The sequence below is a fragment of the Aquila chrysaetos genome, chromosome 16 (genome assembly GCF_900496995.4).
Source record: "Aquila chrysaetos chrysaetos chromosome 16, bAquChr1.4, whole genome shotgun sequence".
Classification (NCBI taxonomy): Eukaryota; Metazoa; Chordata; class Aves; order Accipitriformes; family Accipitridae; genus Aquila; species Aquila chrysaetos.
Genome location: NC_044019.1, coordinates 26964516 through 26980276, shown reverse-complemented (window position 1 = coordinate 26980276; position 15761 = coordinate 26964516). Strand labels below are relative to the sequence as shown.

Below are 15761 nucleotides of genomic sequence, written 5' to 3'. Positions count from 1 at the left end.
TTACAATTTCAGGGTTAGATGGTCTCACTTTATCATCCTTCCTGGAGATTTCCCTCAAAATAACAGTCTTTTGGTCAGATAATGATTTTTCTGCCATCTCATTCCTTTCCATGTAGTTTCATTTTTAAACATATAGGTTATTAAACATGACTCATTTTATGAAATGGAAAACTGCAGAGAGCAAGAGGAAGTCATATATATTTGAGAATCAAGAATTAGAAGCCAATGACTTGAAATTAGTCATTAAAATAAATTACATTTTCTGAAAAGTCAGTTTGATTTAAGGGCAAGCCTGCAGATTTGAAAGTGTGTAGCAGAAGGCTCGATCACAAGAAGAATATGGCTGGAATTGATGGCATACGGGAACACGCATACGCACGCATCATTCGCACAAAGTTTTGAATTCAGATTTCAGATTGATTAGAGAAATTGTAGGGAAAGCCTTTGCAAAGACCTTGGCGTAATACTTACCATATTTACCACATTTTCGTCTTTTATTTAAAAGGGTAGTTTCCTTCTTTCTTCCCTCTCCTTTCCCTGTTTACACATCCGTTTATTAGTGACATGCATGAGGCTGAAAGCAATTAATGCTTCATCTATAAATGTATGCGGCACGAGGGAGTTTGAGGAGCCCTGCCTGCCCAGGTTGGTATTGCTCCTTAACTTGGGGCTAGAGTACGGGAGGCGAGGGTGGGTGGGGAGGAATTAACGTCTAAGTTTGGAGGAGCACAACGGTGAGGGGCTCTTCGACACTGCGGCTCGCTGCACCGTTCCCAAAGGTCACTTGGCCGGACCTTTGAGGGCTGTAGCACATTACTTCTCTAATGTTCTTGCTGCAGCTGCTGGAGTTAATATAGCTGCTTCCAATTACGGAGTATTATCCACATCTGAAGGTGTCGTGTTATCCGGGAGGATACATTTGGGGATTCAACGAACCAGTCTTGGGTGCTGAATCAGAGCTAAGTCAAGTACTTGTCTTTGTGCAAGGCTAAGCTGATTAATGCCCATAAAAAAAAACACCTGGCCACTGTCATTGTGGAGAATTTAAAAGAAAGGGCTTAGAAAAAGAAAAGAAAAATGATGTGCTACAGCGTGCTCCATGTTGCCCATCAGTTCATTGCTAAGAAAAGATTGTGGGACTGGATTTGAAAGAACAGCGACTATGAACCAGCAAACAGCTCGCTGTAGGTTCACTGAGACATTTTTGATTGTTCTTGAAATGAGAATTTTTCAAGTTCATTAACATTTTTGAGATACTAATCACCTGCTGGAGGAACTGCTCCAGGAGTGCTCAGTATCCTGCAGTGTCATTAATTTTCAAAGTCCTAGTTAAGATTATACAGCACTATGAATTGTCTGCAAATGTTTCCACGCTTCTGGCAGAAACAACTAGTGAGCAGATAAATTATTTTTCTAGGGCTGTACGACCAACCGAAGAGCTACATAGTACCCTTCTACATATCAGTATTTAACAACGAAGACCGATTCACATTTTCACAAATTTGCAAAATAAATAACAAAGACTGCAATGTTCACTGGGGAGCCGCCTTTTTCCTGCTGGGCAGAAATGTTGCAGCATTATCTGTGTTTGCTCAAATCTGTTTGCAACCTTTGCTGGGTTGTAACCCAGCATTCCAGCGCTGGGACACAAAGGACCCGATTGAGTTATGCTGAATATACCCATGGACAGGCTGGCCTAATGACATTTTTATTAGGTATACTGTGTGACCTTGCCAGTCTCAGGTAGAAGAACAATCCAGGAATCCTAACACTTTACTTTCCTTTAGCCTCTGCCTTATTCAACTAATCTCTAATGTGTTTCCCATTTCTGGACCAAAAAAAAAAAAAAAAAGAAAGAACAAAAAATAAATCAAGTGAGTAACCAACTCCAAGGCAAGAATTCAAACTGAGCTGTATGACCTTCCCCTTTCAAGAGTGCAAATACATAATTTCCAATGAAAATGATCCAGCACCAGACTCGAAAAGGGTCCTGAAAGTCACAGATTAATTTGGATTTCCCATGCTACAGGGAAACAGTACTTCTGTTAATACTGGCTGAACACCAAAATTTAGTGTATATAAGGACTCAACAATTGCACATTGTATGTTGTTACTTCAAGCGAAGAGTCAAAGCATGAAAATCATTTCTGGCATAATTATTCTTCTATTATTTGAGGTATTTCTAAGCAGCTGATGGGTCAATATTGAACAGAACTACCTGTAATTCAAGTTCCCATTGTTTTATTTAACTGCTTGTAGGCAAACAAATGCTATAACAGATTCCAACAGTTATCAAACGTTTTCTCCCATGTCCATGCACTTTTCTCATACAAATTTGTTTCTGTTGGTTGTCTGTTAAGAAGCTTGGGTATGAGGGAACTCTGCCTTCCATTTTATATAATTTGGTTCACCATTAACTATTTGTTAACTTTGGTCCCACAGTCAAGTACATACCTATATATCACGATATGTATAAAATAAGTATATAACAGCTGAACAGGAAAAGCTGCCAACAAATCCTTAAGGTGACCGGATTTGTAATTCATGTTTACCTGTATTATAAATTCAGTTCTTAGAGCACAAGCCCTAAGGCTGAAATCCTAAAACTACTGGCCGTGGCAGCACAAACTTCACACCCAGTGACTTGCATAGCTGTTTTGAGGGCTAAGAGATGGGCCAGCTTTCAGTGCATGCCTTAGTCCTTGGCCATTCCACTGGGTTAATCCCAGTTCCACTTAGGACAGTGTTTTGGGCAGTCATCAGTTAAGACCATTTCACTCTAATCATTGAAAAGCCATCCCACGATAAAAATGCAAGGTTCCTACTTAAAAGGAATGGGCCAAGCCACAGACTTTCGCTGCAGTTATTGAAATTCATGGTAATACCCTCGTTCGCTTCAGTGAGTGTAAAACTGAACTGAAGCAGAGCACGTATTATCCACTGGTTTATATCACCATCCAGTCCTGCTGAACATGACGTAACTAACATCTGGAGCCGCTAGATGCTCACTTACCTTTTAATTTAGAGTTGAATCTATAAATTCACATTTGAAAGAGTTCCAAACAGCTACGTTAAATTAAATTTCCAAATAAAATAATTATATCCACACACATCAAATTAGAGAGCAGGGGAAAAACCTAAACTCCACAGCCAGTTACAACTTGCAATTCTTTTCAATACCTGAAAATGATATCGATCTTAAAGCTAAATAAAGTTCCTTACCCATGCTATATTTTGCTTTGGTACATGTCGTTCTTTTCAATATTTCATAGACCTGTAGAAGTAAAATAAAAGAAAGGAAAGGGTTACTTCAGATACTGCCAGTGAAAAGCGCAATCTTTTTTGCATACAGCTCAAATATTGGCAAAACCAAGATGTCAATGAAATCATCATTCTTTAATAAAAGTCATGGTATTCAGGAGAGCAGGGCTTAAAGATTTCCATGCTGAGTTATCTGTACAAGAGAGAAAAGCTTAACTAAATAGCCAGCTACCAAGATAATTGACTGGGGGGGAAACAGGATTACATCTAACCACTCACAGAACAGAAACACTATTTTTGCTTGTATTAGACATTGATCGAAGACCAGAAACCCTCTTCTACCCAGCCTAGGCAGCGTGCTGGGCCAGCTCTTCCCTCGCCTCCGATGGCACAAGCTGGCTTCAACCCAAGGACTTCAGAAGAGCTTCGGGCTCATAACGTGTGCGCAGCACACAGCTGTTCATCAGAAACTGGACTAACACAGGCTGACCTTAAAAATTCTGAGCTTGCATGACCTCACTGGCAAACCAGACGTATTTATTTTACGATTTATTGCATTTGTTGTCAAATAACCTTTGCACATCTCAGCACGCCGCCCGGGCGGTCAAGCTTTCGCCCCGTGCCGCTCCAGCGCAGCGATGCTCTTGGGTAAGGCAAGCGGGCGGCTGGCAGGGGAGCGGGCAGCAGAGGAAAACCACGGGCAAAGGCACCTGCTGCCCCTTGCCTGGTCTGTCTGGGAAGTCGTGGACCGGTTCCCTGGGGATGCTCGCTAATCCGTGCGCTCACGGCTGCTGCTTGCCCAATTCACAGAGGGAAGTGAGCGAGGACACAGGAAGCAAGCCCCGCAGCTCATCTGCCTGTTGTTGTCTTCTAACTCCAGTGAGTTAAAGGGTTTTCACGGGGAGATTTCCAGTTATATAATTATTTTTTTTTTTAAATAAGTAAAAGGTCTTTGGCTTAGTTTCTATTCATCAAAGATTCACAGGGAGTGACTAGATTCCTGTTCGTTTTGCAGGAGGCGGAAGGGTCAATATTTGCACTGTGGTTTAAAAACACATATGAGAGGCAGGAGAGAACTTTAAGAAACAAGAATACAAAGAGAAATGCATGCAGGATAAAATGATGCTGGGAAACATTCACTATGTCTTTTATTACCGGGTGATTTACAGGGATTTCAAACAAAGCAACATACTATCAGCATTATTGTTATATGCCCAGTGTTCCCTGAGTGGTTTAAAAAACCCCCATCCCTCCTCTTCCTCACAGCCTCTGCTATGAGCTCCTTTTGCTTCAGTCCATGGTTCAGTTAGTCTTGCTCACCCTCTTGTCCTATGGTGCCATTTTGTCTTGCTACCTTTCTCAGACAGCCTGTTGTCATGAATTTTAAGCTTTCATTTGCGCCCTTACAGTTCTTGTACTTACAAGGTTTTTTTACTGTATAGCTAGACATATAAAATAAAGTCTACAAACAAAAGCTATGCTTTTTTCCAATCTCAAGTGAAATGGGTTATCGCAAATAAACCAATTCGATGTTTGTCTTTTCCTTTTCCATTTCTGCACTGCTGCGCCTGCCTTCCCTGGTCAAACTCACCTAGCCCTGATAACCTGCGCTCACATCAAATCAGTGCACTTCAGGCTACAGGGGAACTACATCATGGGGTCCACACACTGGAATTTCAAAGCAGGAAAAGGAAGTTAGATATCTTACACCCCTTATCATCGTAGCAATAAAAGGCAGCTATAATTGCAATACAAGCTCTTTTTAAAACCACTTAGCATCCAAAAAGGCTAATGTTAAATATAAGATAAAAGCACGCTCGCAGTCACATTCCAAAGCACCGATTAGCAGCAGTGGAATGGGGCAAAGAGTCCACATTATACTTTGAAAAGTGTTGCAGCAAGTGCTGCTTGGCATGGTCCCTTCCAACTGCCCTGGATGTGATACGAGCTGTCCTTTCAATTCCCCCCCTATAAAGGAGGCTACGCCTTCTTCCCCACTCTATTTTATGTTCTGTAAGTCACAAGAAAGCACTCAGCATGCAGTTTGTGATCCCGTATTCCTTTATTAGGCTTTACTTCTGCAAGGGAATCGCAGAAGTTTAACTATGAGAGGAAAAGTCCCATGCTAGCACTGAAGGAGGAGAGAGACCTTCCAACACAAAGGTGGGAATGTCTCAGCCCAGTTCCAGTGCTACATGTATGTACATCGCACTCACTGGCGTAACAGGGGTGAACAGATGCATATACAACCAGAACAAGATGCAATTTTCTGTCCTTGTTGCATTCGCTTCACGTAAACTTTAATGTTAAATACAAATCATAAATAATGTTAAATAAAAATCATAAACCTCAACACTGATAACACCATTCTAGAGAATTGCCCCCCAAAACTATAAATAATTTTCCCTGTAAATATCTGGGTGTTTCATTAGAATTTGTCTTGGGAGATTTCCCAGCATTTTACAAAAAGAGCGATGTATCGTTACAAAAAGGTAACTGAGTCACAGGGGTTGCAGGTAGCTGGTGGCAGAACCAGCGGTAGAATCTAAATCTATTCTTTTCTGGTGATATGTCTACTAAGAAACTATGTCCCAGATTAACTGTGAAGTAGAAAGATCCAAATTATTTTCCAAAAGGCAGCAACCTGTTAGCATCAAACACTATTCAGCACATAAGCTAAAGCTGGAAATGCTTTATTTATAATTTCAATAACTGATGCCACAGGTGATGCCTGCCATTTGGTTAAGAAAGGCAAACTTGCAACAGGCTTTGTACTAAAGCTGGCAAAGGGGCTATTAACACCATGACTAAGGCAATATCCACCATAAATTATTTATGTACAGTACTTACTATAGTGCTTCTCGTTTTGCTGTCAAAGAAGGAATCTCTGTCAGACAAATCAAATCTGTTAAAAGATTAGAAGGAAGCCCATTAGGTTAAAAAAAAAAAGCCAGTAATTTCCTGCTCTTGTTGACCCCTTCAATATTTTCATTTCTCCTGGGGATCTCTCATAGCTAACATTAAAGAATCGCTTGTAGAAACCTCATTAAAAAGGAAGTCCATCCCAACTCTCACATTTTAAAGAGGCCGCTTATACGATTCACTAGGTTTATATATTTATAGGTTTTTCTGCACAAAAGAGACTGTTGATGTTCATTTAAGTTGAATTCCTGACCACTGCTGGCCTTGAATTTCTCCTAACGATCTTTACATTTTGTCTGCACCTTAAACCCTGCGAGGCCATTCCTGCCTCCCTTATTCAGCAGAGACACAGGTGCTCTCACTGAAAAAAGCCACCACTGCAAACAGCTCAAGGCACATCCACACCTAAGCTAAGGAGCATCTTTTGGGCTTTCTCTGAGCCACCAGGCTCCTTCGCTGTAGGAACATCCTCCATGTGATAAATATATAAATACACTTCTTGCAAGTCCAAGAACACGTCGAATGTCACATACGTTGACATACACAACTCCATCAGCGTTCTGCATCCCCTTATTAAAAACTAAAACCCCGGTATGTACAGTGAAGAAATCCTGCCCTGGGACTGATATTTGTTCCAGCTGGCACATACATAAACACAGCCTTCAAAGCTTCTCCCCTGGGACGCTGGCCAAGGAAGAGCAGCGGCAAAGCAATCCAGGGCAGTCGAAACTTTGGCTGGGCCCCACCTTATGATTTTTTCCTACACCCACGCTTACAGCTATTCTTACCGATCTGATATCGATGGCAAAGCTACCACTGACTTCATAGCATTTCCAAAGACAAGGCCTGGTTGGCAGTACATGTGTGAACTGCCCATACCAGATGACTGAAATTATTCTCAAATTTATCAACCCACATCTCTGGCTACAAATTTTACTGAGCATTTTATTTTATGCGGAAAAGAGACTGTTGTTAACCACCTTATAAATCGTGTTTGGCAGCCTAACAGTTGATGTGTATAGCTATATAGATATGTATTATATGCCACAACAACAGCTAAAACACACAGAGATTTAGCAGAGGGGCTCTGCAAAGCCTCATTCCTCAACAGTGAGGGAAAAAAAAAAAAAAAAAAGTAAATTTACCGCAAAATAGAAATATTCTTTACAGTAATCCCTAACAAAGTGTTGGCGTTCATTTTCCCTTTCACCTTCTGGTGCCCTAGCTGCTATCAGAAAGGCTGGAACCTGTTGACATGGACGTTTACACCAAGCTTTCACTTACAAGTGCTGCTTCTCTCTGGAGAAGGGGTAGGAGAGGCGCTTCACCGTCTGAGGTTTGTGTTCTGCTACTTTTGGCTGGATGGGCTCTGTTATTTTTTGAATTACAGAATTAATCTTTTTCAGAAGACCATGGGTCTGATTGATGTGATACATCTGAGTGGACAAAGAGAAAAACAGTAAAACTTTATTGCTTTTTCATTATCCATAAGTGAAAGTGAACTGTAAGGAATAAACCGTCAATTAAATAAATACATCACAATAAACTATCAAGGAATATAGCTTACCTTCTTGAAAACATTCAGAAAGACATAGATGGATGGGAAAGTCAAACCAAGGCAAGCAGAGGAAGCCTATTGCTTTTCCTCTGAGCCAAAACATGGCCCCTGCTTGATTCCAAATAATCAGGCTGGGGTGTTCAACAGAGAGATACTCGGCACTGGCTCCTCAGACACCAGCTCCTCTGGCATTTACTATTTTCTTGGTGCAATGGGACAAAGAAATGAAGGAGCAATGGAGCCCCTGTGCAAAACAACAGAAGTGGTCTCCTCTCCCAGGGCGCTTTCCTGGGAATATTGTGCAGGTTTCAGGAGTTTACCCTCTTCCATATAAAGGAACCAAAATATCTTGAATTGTCTGTTGCAGTTCTGTTACCGCTAAATGCAGGAATTGTGTTAGCAGGTCACAAAAGAGGATTACAGGCTTCCCTCTCTGAGCCACAAAAACTACGCGCAGATCCAGGGCAGGGCTCCCACCGCAGGAAGATGCTCGGCTGGAAATAAGGTTTTCGGGGTCTGAGGATGTTCTCAGGCACACCGCCTCTCCCAGGCAATGCCTGCAGGCTTACGTGGCCTCTTTCACACAAAAAAAACCCGCAAAATGCCCAGCCTAGCTTTTCTTTTGTGGCAAAGCAGCTTTAACCACAGGATCACAACAGACTTTTTTAATCTAATTGTGCTTCTGATTAAAATTGGTGGTAAGTGAGGCAATAATGGGGATTAATATGAAATCCAAACCAAAAGTGTGGTTTTAGTGTTGTAATAAATGACGCTGGGCTTTGAGACTGTCTCTTGCTCCATTATAGACTTCCCTCTGCAGTCTCGGACATGCACTTAGTATGTGTTTAAAAATTAATCTATCTCTAAGCTATGCTCACTGAACAGGTAGCTATCTATCACAGATGATTTAGAATTGATGAAAATATACTGTCATTTCTTTAATGATATTTCAAATATTCTGAAAGGTAATTTATTTTGTGGTAGAGTAGTCCCAACTCCTGCAAATATGACTAACAATGTATATGAAGAGTCACTAAATTCAGCGAGACTACTGCACACAAATTGTTAGTCTTACGTTCATTTTTAGCAGTCTAGCGTTTGGAGTGAGAAAAAGCCCTCCAAAATGCACAGATAAATTTCATCATTAATTGCAACTTCTTCTTTTAAAACATGCTGAGAGGATGAGGCATTGTATGAAATCACTCACATCGTGTACGGAGAGTGGTAGCGGCCGGGAATTCTTAATTTCCATCCCTCCTTCCAGTTATTCTTTCTGCTGTCTCAAGCAAGCAAGTTTGTGACTCTAATCTTCTGTACAGATTAGTTAACTATTTTAAAAATGCTTGTGGGAAGAAAAGTCTACATTTGTAAGGTGCTCCGAGATGAGCATATGTTTAAACTATGCCTTCCAGAGGAAGAAAAGAAAATCAGGACTCACCTTTTTTGTGGGCATCTTGAGCTTAAGAAATTCTGCCTCTCGACACAATACATTCCACGGTGCATGTATTTTTACAAATCCAATCCCATGGATTTTAGTCTTAAAAAAAAGCAAGAAAAGATGTTACTGATAAGAGGAAATAAAATATTTTTCCCCTTGTGTTTCATACATATTTAAGGAACAAACAGTCTATTACCGCCAACATGATAAATCTCATTTGTTTCAGACAGCTAGTTTCTAACAACAGGACAATCACCGAACACCTCTCTGTGCTGAGCTGCTATAAAACGTGACTCAAAAATGCTATTATCTTCCAGAATAATTACCACAAGGTTAAACAGATAAAAATTGTTTGGGAGATAAAAGCTAATGACTATGGACACAAATACAGACTAAGCCAGTTAAATTTGAAGCATAGGCATCCAGCCAAATGGTATGATTTCTTGAGTGCATTGTAATTAATGGAGCTGAGCGAGTCCCTGCTACCTCCTAAGAGCTGCTCAGTATCTCAAAGGACCAGAACTTCAGTGAGAAAGAAGCAGCCTTAGATACAGATGTGAATATCTACATTAAAACACTATGAATTTTAATTAGGAAAACTGGTAGGAAGAATTCAACAAAACAAAAGAAAAAAAAAAAGATAAATGTTAATGATAATATTAGCAGTATGCTTGGATCCCACTAGTTCTCTTGAGTTCTGTTCCAGATGGCTGGACATGGGGGTTTGCTTCTGGCACTCCCACGTACACCCGTATTTATTGCCACAGGAGTAATCATTTCAAAGCCACCGGACAAATGATATCAAACTAGCACGCATCCAGCAAACAGAAGAGAAAGAAACTTTAATGATTCTTTCTAATCTTGCTGCTCTACAAACTCAGGCAGTTGTTATAATAACTAGCTTTCACGCAGCTATATTCTGCACTGGCTTTCTAGAAATCAGTAACTCAGAGGACATAAATAACTGCCAGCCCTCCCGTTCCAAACCACCTTCGAATTTACTCCACTGAAGAGAGTTTAAGTGACTTAGTAAACATCATCTGTTTAAGAAACCTTTGCTCTTTTTTGCAATTAGTCAGGCCTCCAACGCAACTTCGTGGCATGCTTTTCAAGCCCAAATGATTGCAGGTTTTTCCCCCTACACTGATGTGCTGGATATGGACACCGATGTAAATCCCTGTGGCTTGCTTTCATCTCCATACATTCCTGATCTGGTTTGGTATCTTGTACTGAAAGAACAGGGTTCTCTCTCTTTTACAGCATCCTGGCTTGAACCCTGAGCCCTTCTGCATCATTTGAAATCATATTATATGCCATAGGTGGGGACCTCCCACCTTGCGAAGGATTTAAATATCTATGACTTGGCACAGGCAGGTTTCCAGTTTACTACAACAACTTGGAAGTTGGATGGAAAGCAAATCTTATTTTCACCTGGGGGACAGAGAAGTGAAAGGGTTTTTTGCATTATAGCATGCAAAATATATACTTAAAAAAAAAAAAAAAAAAAATATATATATATATACACATCCCCCCATTATATACATGCCTGTGATTTGTGAATCATAGATGGCAGATTTATTTTTTTAACACTCTGATCAGAGGTCTAGATGTTTAAACTCAACTTCTAGATCCTGTAAATAAAACCAGCATAAATGTTTGCCCTCTCTCACAGGAATTTCAGGCATATTGGTCGGATCAGTTAATTGTAATAGCTTTCTTTGAAATTAATACGGCTGTGGCTATTTCTACTAATCACGCACTGGCAGTACTTCACACACATCATTTTTTATATAGTCTAATGGTCTTTTAATAGAATATACTGTTTTCAGGGTACAGGTGAAAGGCGTTACAAGCTGTACTGTTCATATCTAAGAATGGAAAGAGCAAACTGTAATACAGACCCACGTGCCTGAGCTAGAGCATGTACCAGAACCTCCTGAACAAATTTAATTCTCTTGAAGTCTATATTGAGGTATAAAAATGTCGCTGTATCAGGTATTTTTCATCAGAACTGGAATTACCAGTGGATCCAAACCACAGCAGACTGTAAACCCACCAAACTGGGATTAGCATTCAGAGCAATTTAAGCCTCGCTTCTAGATACGGCAACACATCAACACGCTGTGTTGCAATAGTGGATGTGCATGAGTTCTGGGCAAGAAAAGTACGAAACTTCACCTCATTGAGGCATTAACACCACCACAGCCCATTCCTGTGAAGCAAATTAAAACGGCAGGCAATGATGGCACTGCCAGAACTGAAATCGAATTCTGGAAGAGTTGAGTTTGTGTAACCTTGACCAGAGCCAGGTTCACAGGAACAGCTCAGCATCTCCCAGGATTCGACCACCAGTTATCCTCTTTAACCATTTGAAATGGCTCCTTACATCCTCGTCACGTTCCAGTTCCAGACCAGCCTCCACGAGGTTTCCTTCGTACTCCTCCCTGCGAAACCTCTTGTCGTCTTCATGGTAATCCACGTGAGGTTCGCTTTCCCCCATTTCCAGCTGTACTCCCTTCCCGGGAAGCGGCTGGTCCTGCTTGGTGCTTCGGGCACTTGAATCATTATGATGAACTCTCCTGGTGAGCGTCCTCCCTGCTGAGGACTTCTTGTAATGATAAACTAGGATGTAGTCTACTTTTCTCTTGCCATCTCTGAAGTAGAGTCCATATTTGCAGTCAGCATCTGGATTTTTGGATAGGGAGTTTAACAACTGGAAGCAGGGAATGGGGGTGTGGAGAGAAGAAGAGAGAAGAATAGTGAGTACACACGCCAACGCGGACACCAGACAGACCGTATCCTTGTATCAAGGACACCTTCTTGCCTGGAGCACACAATGACCCATCTTCAAACAGCACGCACGCAGGACGACCCCCCCCATGCTACTTACTCAAAACAATTTTGCAAGTTAACACCTGCAATTTTACTGATAGCCAGCTGGGATTTTATTAGCCAGAAATAAATAGCTAAAATGACTGGGATTTAATCTAATTACCAGCACACTAGCTCATAAGTCAGCTACTTGGTGGATTTGGTTTTCTCCTTTGGGGGTTAATCACCACTAAGATCATCTGTCCTTTTCCACCCGACATCTGCGTTTCAATTCTGACAAATAGATTAATATCATGTGCAAACATTTCTCACTTCTCTTATCTATCGTTGCAAGTTTGTATCATCTGAGAAAGAGATCATCTTAGATACAGACTGAAGGGAGCCAGCTGGTCCATGAAGCGCGGCCAAAAATGCAGAGGGACTGTAGCCAGGGAAGTGGGTTCACTGCTTACTAAGTTCATAACTTTTTTTCCTCACTTACAAAACCTGTGTCACTTTGCAATCTGATGGTGGCAAAGGCTTTATTCCTGTCTTGAATCAACGCTAAGTGTTGCAAGATGCAAGAAATGTAAGACTTATAACACAATTGCATTTCCAAGCATTTATCTGAAAACTGCACAGGGCAACTGTAGAAACATAAAAAAGTACTAACAACTATTCATTTCTATTCATTTCTACTTTCAATAGCACTTCTCATGCATAATTCACAATTCTACCCTTGGAGATGCACAGACCATTTAAAAAAAAAAAAAAAAAAAAAGAAGAAGAAAATTCACTAGTAACTTGCATTTGTTTTTACAAAAAGTACTCATCACAGGAATGGCTTTTCAGGGACCAGAGGCATCTTCTGGCTTTAATTTCACAGAATGTTAAGCCTCCACGGAGGCTGTAGGACTTCTGCTCCAAACGATAGCCATCAGCCATCATATCGGTCAAAAGCCATTTGGGATGTGTACACCTTCTGTTTATTTCATACCTAAAACTGTGAAGGTAAGTTATTTGGAAAGAGTTGTTTCTAAGACAGTCCAATTTTTAAACCCCAGATGAAAAGAGCAACCCCTGAGCTTAACGTACAGTATATCACAGCCAACATAGCCCAAACTTCATCGAAACCCACCCAACGTTACACACATTTGCATACTTCTCTGAACATCACTTTGGGGAGGCCAGGTCCCAGCTACCGTAATGATAAATCAACGCCTTTAAGGGACAGTCTGTTCTTCCCTTTCTGCCTCGGGGAGATTTGTACTCAGACAACAAATTCAAGCAGCAAACCCTATCTCCCTGGGTTTGGAGGGAGGAGGAAGCGCACTGAAGAAGTAATTAGACAAGTGTAATCAGATGAGCGCGTAGCAATAACACACAGCAAGAAGCCCGAGGTGCCAGGCAGTACGCGGAGCAGCCGCCTGCCGAGGTGCTGATGCCTGAACATTTATTGCTTTCCAAAGCCTGACTTGACCATGTCTGCCCCGTTTGGCTGCAGGTCTCCATCTCCTCAGTCCCTTGGAGCTTTGCTCCATGCCTGCCTTTGCTATCTGCTTCTGTCTCCTTTTCTTTCAGGATCCCATCTCTCTTTTCCATTTAACCTAAACCCTTTGCTCCAAATGCATAAATATATAATAAAATAATATAGCATTTGCTGCCACCATGGAGTTCACTCTTGGTCCTGTTCCCTCTTTCCCCTGCTCCACGTCTGTTTTATTTAGCCGTGACAATAACACATCCTTCAGGGCACAGGCTTCTCATGTTTGTGCCCCATCATAACTACAATATAGAAGACCATTAATAACTATTACTTTCTGATTGCTTCACATTTAATGGCGTGCACCTGTGAATGCAGAACATTTTTTTAAAAGCAAACTGATGGTCTGCTTGTGGCAGGCAACTCAGTTATGCAAATTTCTCTATAGAAACAAAATACTAAGAAATAGGAACTAACTGGATTTTCAGGATATAATGCCTCTTCAAAGTAAATAGTTGTTGTAAACAAGATACAGGAATACTGGGATTTCTTTTAAGATAACTAGTTGTATTTCATTTTTAAAGATGTGTTGATCTTATTAATTAATTAAATATCAACTTCTGAAAAACTGGGCTGAACGAACAGATGTTCAGCTAAGTGCAGGGAGATAAAATAGGCAAAAGAATCAGACCCCAACCACTTCCTACCCTCGTTGGACTGCCTTTACGAGGGACAGCAATTAGCTGGTCTGTTCCGGAGACTAATAAATAAAGGAAACGGGCAGGACTGAAGATGGCTCTTGAAGATGACAGCAGTGAGTGTGCCAGATGTTTCTAACAGCTTGGGGAGCTCAGGAGAGATCAGTACATCCTGACCACAGCTCCTCTTCTCCTGGAGCATGCCTTGGGTGGAGAAAAGTGGCACTGAATATCCCTAGTGTCTCTGATTCTTTGAGCCACTGCCACGGGGAAGGGGACAGGTCACACTGCAGGAACTAAATAAGAGCTTCTTCACTTTTTTTTGAATTTTCCTGTTGAAAAGCTGACCCTTGTGGGAACACACTGATAATTTAGGAGAAGGTGCTGCACTGGGGATATACTAAAGCCTCAATAAATTTATGAATATACGAGAATAGCTATATCCCACTGCGAAAGGGATGAAGCGGAAAAACTCAAAGAAGCCTGTTGGTCCTGTTTTAAAGAAAGAAATGGTTATCTTTTAAGGATGTGATATTAATGCTGAAAGGTGCTCATAGGCCACATCCTTTCTCGCAGCGCTGCCACGCTGAAATAGAGAGGGAGTTGTGTTGACTTAGACCATGTAAGACTCATGTCCCTTCAGTTGTAAATGAGACACAGAAAAGACATTTCAGTTTTACCACAGCAGGAGGGATGTTTACACTCTAACAGAATTATTCCTCCACACTCAATCCTAATTAAGCCAAAGCATGACGAATCGAGTATTGCTTTACATCTTTCCCCAGTGAGATCTGTTATATAGCCCACTCCACCTCAATTCCTTCACCTGAATAAACTCCTTTTTATGCGTTTATGACATAACCAACTCCTAATCCTGTTGGGTATTCACGTTACTAACTTTCTTTAAAATCGGCGTTAAAGAATTTAACCAAGGTGCAACTAATGACGCTGGAAATCTAACCTCTATTGTGTGCTACAGACTATAAGTTTAATGTTACCTATGTTAACAACAGCTTTTACATGACATTTTAGACTTTTTTTTCTGTTCTACTCTATGTGCGCAAAGAGATTTAAAGGTTGCCACAGCCTTATTACCAGATCACTTACTCTGAGAATAGCCAACCCCTTTTTAGGCTACAGGTTAAACAAGGATCCCTTGCTTCCCTTCTTCACATCAAAGAACAAACCCCACTAAATTAGCATGTACTGTGGCTGGTGGCAATCCTTCTCAGCACTTCTGAAAAAAGGGAAGGAGAGGATTTCAGAGCATCCTGGGAATGGAAAGAATGAGAAATAAGCTAAGGGGTAAAGCGCAGTATGCCAGTTATGACACATCTGGCAAGTCCTTTACTCACTGTACTCTCATGCTGGTCATATCCTATATCCTCAATAGCTCGGATGTTGATAATGTGGATCCCCTTCTCCTCAGCAGGTAGACAGGAGTATTTCTTGTTCACCCTCATTCCTGTCTCCTCTGGAGCCTCGTTGAGATCTTCTGGCAGAAAATCCACTCCATGAAACTCACTGCCTGCGTCTGAAAAGAAAAGGAACAGTTTCATCAAGACACTTTAATCCCAACACTTGCTCCTC

General features: G+C 41.1%; 1 protein-coding gene across 4 annotated transcripts in view; it reads right to left on the bottom strand.

The window, feature by feature from the left end:
- Positions 1-15761, bottom strand: part of ANO1 (anoctamin 1) — an 83069-nt gene that overhangs the window by 32435 nt on the left and 34873 nt on the right. For 2 of the 4 annotated variants that reach the window (XM_030039544.2, XM_030039546.2), the window contains exons 2-8: positions 15527-15705; positions 11566-11892; positions 9180-9278; positions 7468-7619; positions 6112-6166; positions 3223-3274; positions 472-537 (exon numbers count right to left, since the gene is read on the bottom strand). In XM_030039544.2, the coding sequence (XP_029895404.1) occupies positions 472-537; positions 3223-3274; positions 6112-6166; positions 7468-7619; positions 9180-9278; positions 11566-11892; positions 15527-15705 (930 nt within the window). The remainder of the gene's footprint in view (positions 1-471; positions 538-3222; positions 3275-6111; positions 6167-7467; positions 7620-9179; positions 9279-11565; positions 11893-15526; positions 15706-15761) is intronic. The other 2 variants (XM_030039548.2, XM_030039549.2) reach the window with 1 other exon arrangement.